This window comes from Nycticebus coucang, chromosome 24, assembly GCF_027406575.1.
Source record: "Nycticebus coucang isolate mNycCou1 chromosome 24, mNycCou1.pri, whole genome shotgun sequence".
Lineage (NCBI taxonomy): Eukaryota > Metazoa > Chordata > Mammalia > Primates > Lorisidae > Nycticebus > Nycticebus coucang.
In genome coordinates this window covers 3,351,147-3,360,507 of record NC_069803.1, presented here as the reverse complement: position 1 = coordinate 3,360,507, position 9,361 = coordinate 3,351,147, and the positions used below count along the sequence as shown (strand labels likewise).

Genomic DNA, 9,361 nt, shown 5'->3' with positions numbered 1-9,361 from the left:
TCTCCAGTGAGGTAGATTCCATTTTTTAAATGTCAAAACAAGAATCCCCAGGCTGCTTCTGTGCAGTAGGTAGTGCAGATTTGTCTGGAAGTGGGTTATGGCATTCTGCTTCGGTTAGAGGAGGATAATACTGCCTGTGGCAGACTTCGGTAAATGTCATTCAGTTATGGATCCAACCAGTAGTACATTGAAAGAAAGAGGAAACGGGGTCTTGGCTTAAACATATTAAGCTCCTAAATCATAGTAGATACCACATAGTACAGAACACTTGGCCCTCCAGGTTACTTGTGGCTAAAAAACTCCTAAATTCTAGATTTATGGTTTCTCAGTTTTATCATATAGTTATAGGATTACCATTGTCAGATTGTTCTCTAACCACCAAATCAAAACACATATTTAGTTAAGTATAATAAGCCATGCTCAGAGTGCACTAAATTTTTTAATTCAGAACAATAACAGACAGAAGTTCACCTCCTGCTATTTGTCTTTCACCATTTCAAGAGTCCAAGAGGAAGGAACAAACTCTTCAGGAGTTGGTCCTCTCTGAAAAAAATTGGTTTATTCTTTAAAACAGGGCTCTTGAGGACTTCTAGGCAATGTTGCCAACCTTTTGATTACTTTTTTTTTTAATACAGAGTCTCAAGCTGTCACCCTGGGTAGAGTGCTGTGGCATCACAGCTCACAGCAACCTCAAACTCTTGGGCTTAAGCGATTCTCCTGCCTCAGCCTCCCAAGTAGCTGGGACTGCAGGCACCTGCCACAATGCCCGGCTATTTTTTGGTTGTAGTTGTCATTGTTTGGCAAGCCTGGGCTGGATTCGAACCTGCTAGCTCTGGTGTATGTAGCTGGTACCTTAGCTGCTGAGCTACAGGCACTGAGCCAGCTTTTGATTACTTTTTAGGGGAAACATTAAAGGATCCTACAACTTCAGGAGGCGTCCAGAGGACACTGACTGGGCTGTGGGTAGCAACCACTAGCTGTGGGAAATGCAGATCAGGGCAGAAAAGAGCCCAAATATCAGCTATAGGGCCAAGGTACAGGGAAGGAAGTAAGTGTTGAGCAAGAAGAGAAAGACAAGTGACAATAAAGGAGGAAAGGGCGAGGAAGGTACCTGGCAGAATGTCACTGCCTCCCTCCCTCCATCCCCATGGGTCAGGGCTGGGGCGGCTAACTCCAGCCACTCTCCTCCTACATCAGTTTTACTCTGTCGGTAATGACACCATTCAGAGGCAAGGCAAGGCTGCAAAGTAAGGAAACTGTAGAATCTGTCGGGGACGGGCAAGGTGATTGCCTCATTAAGAAAGCAACTCTGGGGCGGCGCCTGTGGCTCAGTCGGTAAGGTGCCGGCCCCATATACGGAGGGTGGCGGGTTCAAACCCGGCCCCGGCTGAACTGCAACCAAAAGATAGCCGGGCGTTGTGGCGGGCGCCTGTAGTCCCAGCTACTTGGGAGGCTGAGGCAAGAGAATCGCTTAAGCCCAGGAGTTGGAGGTTGCTGTGAGCTGTGTGATGCCATGGCACTCTACCGAGACTCTGTCTCTCCAAAAAAAAAAAAAAAAAAAAGCAACTCTGCAGTTCCTGAGACGGGTAGAGCCCAGCCAGTTCAGAGCACAAAGCAATAGTGGCTCTCAGCCATTTCCTTGTGCTGGGGGAGAACTGCAGTACTAGGCCAGAGATTTCCGAGGTGCAAATGATCTCGTGCATTTGGGCACATCATCTTTAGGCAAGTTCTCACAGTGCTGTTTTTCCTCCTCACAGGGTACAGGTGGGGCACAGAGGGATGGAACCACTTAAGGGTTGCAAAACCCAGTGGCCTCTATAGGCTCCAGTCCGCAGTGGGGAAGAGCCCTCCCATGGCGGGGGTCAGCTCTCAGCCACGCAGGCTTGTGTGCTGTCCCCGGCATCTGCCTCTAGAGCTTTGGCCAGGAGGATCAGAGACAGTGGGGAGGGAAACGCAATGACCTGAACCAGAATATGTCACAGCAGCCCCTGCCAGGAAGAGGGCTGGCCCATAGCAGGACGCAGCGGTCAGCCCGTGTGCCTGGTGCCCTGGTAGAGCCAGACTCTGACATCTCACTCTCTAGATCCCAAACATGTAAACACGTGGAAGCAAGATCCTGCGCACGTCCCCACAGCAGGCAGCCAGGGGGACGGGATCAGCCTCTGCAAGGGCTGCAGCCCCTGTGACTGCTCACGGAAGGCCCCCGAGGACTCCCACCGACCCAGTCCCCGTCCCCCCGCCCAGCCAGGCAGGGACACCACCCCACCCCACCCCCTGCTGAAAGCCCCGTGGGACGCAGGCAATGCACAGCTCCCACCGCACTGCGTGGGCAGCTGCTCTCCAAGGACAGGAACCTCTGGGCAACTCAGCTGGTGTCTCGTAGGGAGAGACCCTGGCGGAGAGGGATCTACTGCTGTGTGTGATCTGGTCTCCCCCTCAGTGAGTTGTAGCACAAAGTTAGAGGCAAAGAATAAAGCCTACATGTTTAATTTGGGGCATACAGGACAATTTATTGAGGTCAATCTCAAGCAAAATCTGAAATCAGTGGAATGTCATCAAAAACTCTCCCAAATTAATCCTCACGGAAGCAAAAAACACATTTGAATTCCAAAGTATTGTAAAATAAAAAAGGTAACATCTCGGTAAATATACAAAAATTATGTTTCTACCAGCACACACATCAATAAGCTTAAATATTACGGCGATCCTAGATATACTAGCCAACAAGAAGCTATCTATGTACAGGCCAACCAAGCTTTACACGTTTTACATTATGCAATAAAACATAGGCCAATCAACAAAATCCTCAAAATATTATATATCTTGAAGTCTATGTGGCAACATCAAGTCATTATATAGTAATGCCCTAGTGGAACACCCAGGGAAAACGAACGCCGATCCCTTAGTGTCCAGAGGTTCTAGCCATGTCACAGAAACGCAAAAGAGATTGGATTTAGTGAATATTGATGCTTTGTTATTAAAGACTCAAGTCTCAAGTGATTTAGGCAAAATAACATTTCACAGGATCTACAAAGTTTATTACAGATAAAGTACAGAAATAACCAGTCTACAAAGATCATTATCATAAAGAACACGAGGAAATGAAAACGGAATCTGTAATATCTGTTGTGCAATATCACTCAAATGGGTACAAATAAATTTTTCATATCAGTTCCAAATATGCACACACCCTTGTATATAAAAAGATGATTATTATTGACCAGTTGTAATAATCATTTAGCATCTTGGTTATTAGTGGCAATATAATTTTCTTAACATAGGGAATGTAACAGGACAAATGAGATAAAATAATACTAATAACAACAGAGTAAATGTTTTATCCAGTCCACTTCTAAACTGACGAGAATACCTTATAGGCCACCTGACAAATACTGGAGAGCCATTTGCATACAGCAAGTCTGCTGGCAGGCAGGGAAGGGGGCAGTACAAGCTGAGGGTGCTTTCTCACTGATGAGCAGAGAAGTAATGTCATGTAAGAAAACTAAGGACTGAATAAATGACTTTGACAACTAGTCTATTTTCCCTTTACACATTAATGACTTTTACAGCTTATTAAAGGACAGTTCTCTTCCTCCTTCCCCTTCATAGCCTTGTGCCATAAGCATCCAAACCTGTCACTTATGCAATGGACTTACAAAAAAATAAACAAAAATGGAAATAGTTTTTGAAAGACACAGGATATACACAGTATTTCAGGAGTGTAAGGTTAAGTGCAATTTTTAATTTTTTCCCTACACATACATATATTAAAAGGAAAGAAGTACTTAAGAATAAGGTTGACAAAATGACAAAATAAAGAACCTATCTAGGAAATATTCATAAAAATGTTGCTGGTATCTCATGCAAGAGTCTCTTCCTCAAGTGTGTAAAATAAATCTGAGATCACCACTGGGAATACTCTTTCCCATTTGCAGAACTTCCAAGAGGATAAGAGACTAGGCTATTTATTTTCAAAACAGTATACAAAACAATGCTTTCTACTTTGTAAATTTAAAAAGAAGCTGTAAATAAGGAGAATCTGAAGAGTTTCAAGTACTTAAAAAACCTGAATTCAATGAGGCAGAGGTCTCAATGTTAAAGTGACTACTTCGTACCTATGGTAAACATTATCATTCCCCTTGCCCTATTTATAACCCCCCTTTTCTCCTGGTAGCCCACCCCAGATAAGGGTTGGTGAGATTTCAGAATGTGTAAGTTTCCAACTTTTCAATATTTGTTAATTCATTGCAAAGCTGTCTGATTGTATCTATTCCTTAGCCCATCTAAAACTGGAAGCAAGTTCTACTTTCTGCTTACAAATAAGTAAATTGTTCCATCTAATCACTACATGTCTGCACCAACTTGGACAATTTGGGGGAAGCTAGATGCATCAGCCTTGTAAAAAGTGATTCAAATCTAGTCTGCATTGCTGAACAACAAAACGACTTTCCAATGTCAACCGCACCTTATGTAGAAGTGCACCAAATATCAGATTCCCAGGCTGTAAGGATTCCATAGTAACTTCTTTTCTCATCCTGTCAGAGGACATGGCGTGTGGCAGGCAGTGCCTTGACTTTTAGATGAATGCTAAAGGAAGAGCTTTGTATTTAAAAATGAAATAAAAGACAAGCAACAAGTCCTAGGCAGTCCAGAGATTCCATTCTGTGTAGATGGCCTGATTCCAAACTGTAGGTCTGGACTTGACCCCGATTAGAACACACCATGCAACAAATTACTCAAAAAGGAAACTCCACTTTGTGAGCCAGAAGTTGGCCTGTATCCTGTCCCATCTGAGCTTCCTCTACATGATCCCATACTGAGCATCTCAGCTCCACAATGGTATTTACAGGTGTGTTTTCAAATACTGTGCAGAAATGGCAGCAGGAGCTGGGAGAGCTCCCCTGTCCTTCAATTATGATCTTTTTTTTTTTTTTTAGTTTTCGGATATGTTCTTGAACATGCAGAAATCTCAAGAGTTTCAATGGTTCCAAAACTCAGCCTATTCTACAGATTTAGCCAAATCTTTTTCAGAATTAAGCTAGAGTGGGAACTTGTTAAAACAGCAGTGAAAATGAAACCCACCCTCCCTCCCATCTCTAGCCCTGATTAGAGATTAAAGAAGCAAATCCCAGCCTCCAGCTGCTTCAGCATTCTAGAGATGAAGAACTACCCCCTCTCTTCTCAGCTGGCCACAGGCAGCTCCTCTGGTTCCTCCGAGGACTTGTGGGCAGCCCCTCCCTCCACTGCACAGCACCTGTGATGGTTTCCTGGGAGTTCATCTTTCTCTGAAGCATTAATGCTGATTATCAAAAACTTTATGTTCAGCTCTTCTTTCAAACAATTAATATGAGGTTAAAAAACGCCACCATTATTCCATGCTGCTTTAAGTTATTTCATTATTGGACAAGAATAAAAACCAACCATTTACACTCTGACCACATATAGATTTAAAAGTTAACAAATACCAACTTCAGACTATGAGTGAACAGTGTCTTTTAGAATATTTCATTGGTGCAGCATAGGCAAGCACAGTGTCTGGACACTTACGCACACATAAAGCACAATTTTCTCTCTGCTTCCACCACCTGCAATCTTAAAATATATGAAATAGGTCAACACTGACACTAAGGAGGTGTGAGGAGAGCTCCTCGGCACTGGAATGACTAAAACGACTTTTTCAACCATTAAAGAACACTCCCGGACAAAAATTTCAGAGCTGTGGTTAGCTATTTTGTTTTCTACTCTTGATTTCTGAAATGGCAAAATGCTACTAATATTTCCCCTCAAAAGATTATAAAATCTCAACAGAGCTCTATCACAGATACAAAAACAAAATATGACATAATGGAGAAGCGGCGTATAGATCCTTAAGCTACAGTAGGTGCAGTGTACAGGACGCACCCTGCTCACCAAGTAAAAGTCGTCAGGTATCAAATAGCACTGAGTCTAAAACAAAGCAAGGAGATAAGATCGCATGTTGAATGTTGTCCCAATGAAGAGTTGCATTTAGAATATTAATAAAGGAAATCCTTATGTTAGTAAGTTTTAAAAAAAAATCAATATTTACCATATATAAAATAAAATTTTAGTAGAATAAAACCTAGATTTTCTTAAATTATTTTTTAAAAGGACAATCCAACTATATAATTGCTCAGAGCAAAGTTTAGTGTTTTGGTGAGCTGTTTTTCATGTTACTTGTAGCAATTACATTTGGTAACATGTATATAGCATTTTCCACTTTGCTCTTTTTTGGGAGACAATATCTAATCAACAGAATTGAAAGCCCAACAAGTCACCTCAGAGTTAATTGCTGGGACCAGGCAAATGGCAGTTTAGGAGCTTAAGTAAAATAATTGTAGTGTTTTTTTGTTTTTGTTTTGTTTTTTTACAAGAGAAAATCCAGTATAATTGCACATTTACACACCAAAAAAAGAGAGGCACAAAACAGCTTTTTTTCTCTTCTTTCTAGGAAGAGCTCTAAATTGATAAGAAAACAACACACATAATACAACTGAAGGAATGCGGTAAAACATCTATCCTCCTTTCAGAAGGTCACTGGGTACTTCTTGAGGGAAAATAAATGCTACCCGGTACCAGCAATTATAAGCAGCCAGAATTCACAAAGAAAGTGAACATTCAGTCAAGCTAGCCTAGACTTCTACTCAGCACAGTGTTACCACAATCTCTGACGTGACTCATCATTTCATACAAGGAACACTGGAATACACACATCCCTAAGCATTAAAAGCAAGTGAGTTTTGTGAGCAGACATCTTACTATAGTCACATCTACTGAGATTCAAGCATCACAGTAAACCACTTTTGCTAACACTGACTTTCTTGGGAATTTTCTCCTAGTTCTTCCTAAGATGAAGTGTGTTTACGTAGCTCTTACATACCCTGTAAAAGTAGAAGTGCTTTCCCTTACCCAGTGGGAGAAATGTTAAATGTTGGATAATACTAAATACTTTGCATATAATTTGGGGATGGGCCCACTGTTTCCACCCCCTAAATTAGGAACTCAACCTAAAAGATAATCTCAAATAAAATTTAAGTTCACTGTGTAATTTCACCAGGAAACATGATTGAATGGTCAGTTGACAAAGGAAATGTTCAATTAGGAGAGGGAAACAGAGACAGACAATAAAATGCCCATAATTCTCTCCAAGTCAGACTAAAATCTATTCACACTGGACAGAAACAGAGCAGACACGAGCAGACTTTCCCGGGTGTGCCTTTCATCTCATCTCCCTTCATCCTCTTGTCAGAGCAACAGGAATGGCCACCCCACTGTGTGCATTCACATCCACGTGAACACATTCCGTTACAAACATTCACATCCACGTGAACACACTCCATTACAAACATTCACATCCACGTGAACACGCTCCGTTACATTCACATCCACGTGAACACGCTCCGTTACAAACATTCACATCCACGTGAACACGCTCCGTTACATTCACATCCACGTGAACACACTCCGTTACAAACATTCACATCCACGTGAACATACTCCATTACATTCACATCCACGTGAACACGCTTCGTTACATTCACATCCACGTGAACACACTCCGTTACAAACATTCACATCCACGTGAACACGCTCCGTTACATTCACATCCACGTGAACACACTCCGTTACAGTCACATCCACGTGAACACACTCGTTACAAACATTCACATCCACGTGAACACACTCCGTTACATTCACATCCACGTGAACACACTCCGTTACAAACATTCACATCCACGTGAACACACTCCATTACAAACATTCACATCCACATGAACATACTCCATTACATTCACATCCACGTGAACACACTCCATTACAAACATTCACATCCAAGTGAACACACTCCATTACATTCACATCCACGTGAACACACTTCGTTACAAACAGTCACATCCACGTGAACACACTTCATTAGAAAAGCACTGTCAATGGAAAACATTTCAAAAATCAGTGAGCACGCCATTCTTGTCTTTTCCTCCAAAACAGAAAAACACATGATATACCTTTCTAGGTAAAGTTACCCTACCACAAAGCCCATTTTGTTTAAGACCACAGAGGTAAAATCCTTTGAGCATTTATTTTCAAGAGGCCAGATTTAATACTTCCATAGAGCCCTTCTCTAAGCCTATGAAAAACATTTGAAGGGGAAGAGAAGTTAGCCTACCTACTGCTCAGTAAAGAGGTATATAAAGATTATCACACCCTTTTTCTAAGAGGCTTTCTCTGATTCCTACTAAAAACGCACGTGTGCACACTGATTAAACTATTTGAACTACACTTCTGGAAATTCCTAAAAATGAAAATAAATAAAGGAATGATGGTTTCTTTTGCTTTATACACCAAAGAACACATCTTAGACTTTAAATTTATCTCATTAACAGAACTTTCTTTTCTTATTGTTCTTCTTTTAAAAGCAAAGACATCTCTTTCCAGATGCAAAGGCATTGAAGCACAATACAAGGCAAGAAAAGACAGAGGGAATTTAACCCTCCACAGAAGAATCCCTAAACCAACAAAACAGAAAAACCCAGATACCACCAACTGCTTCTGCCCGCATGAACTGGTTTCCCATTTTTGCTTTAATAAGGCAGTTCTGATGGCAAAGGCTGTAGCAGTCTCTTCTTTTTAAATGCATTCTCTATTTGCTTTTTTCTTTCATTTTCATTTCAGTAGAAAGGAGGGCACCACCCATTTATTCTTTGACTTCCTCTCCATGATCCTGTGATTCCCATTTACATTTTATCTTGTTCCAGTATTCTGGTGACACAGGAGATACGGGATCATGTTCAGAGCAGCAGAGACGGCCTTCCAGTGCAGAGGGAACCAGAGCCCCCTTTTCATGATCTTTACAGAATGAACGAGGGCAGAACTCACAGAAGGACACAGCCGCACTGCCACACTCGGCACACTGATGCCATGGGCATTCCCACTTTCCTAGTGCAGGGATGGGAGGAAGAAGTGCCAAGTTAGTGCTTGTCTGAATTGCCCATGAAAACCCCAAGTTCCTACCTTCATCTCTGATTAGAGATGGAATAAATTCAATACAACTCCAAATTTCAGCCAAATATAGATCTGGTATATTATTTATTATGGATGTGAACTACTGGGCAAAACCCATAGGTACCAAATACCCACTTCTGGTAACAGTAAATAAGAAACTGGTCCTTGCTGGCCCACAGGGTATTCCAAATGTGTAAGGAGACAGCTTTTTCACTAGCATAATATTTGTTTGCAACTGTTGTTTGTTCTATTCAATGTTTCTTGCTTCATGACTCCTCTGCGGCGGGTGGGATACATTCTGAGTTACATGCAGTTGGTAAAGACACCAGGAAGGGCTCTG

General features: G+C 41.9%; 1 protein-coding gene across 4 annotated transcripts in view; it reads right to left on the bottom strand.

Annotated features, from left to right (window-relative positions):
- Window positions 1-2,484: 2,484 nt before the first annotated feature.
- Window positions 2,485-9,361, bottom strand: part of NSD3 (nuclear receptor binding SET domain protein 3) — a 140,859-nt gene continuing 133,982 nt past the window's right edge. For all 4 annotated transcript variants that reach the window (XM_053578507.1, XM_053578508.1, XM_053578509.1 and 1 more), the window contains one exon: window positions 2,485-8,955. In XM_053578507.1, coding sequence (XP_053434482.1) covers window positions 8,714-8,955 — 242 coding nt within the window. In that variant the 3' untranslated portion in view covers window positions 2,485-8,713. The remainder of the gene's footprint in view (window positions 8,956-9,361) is intronic.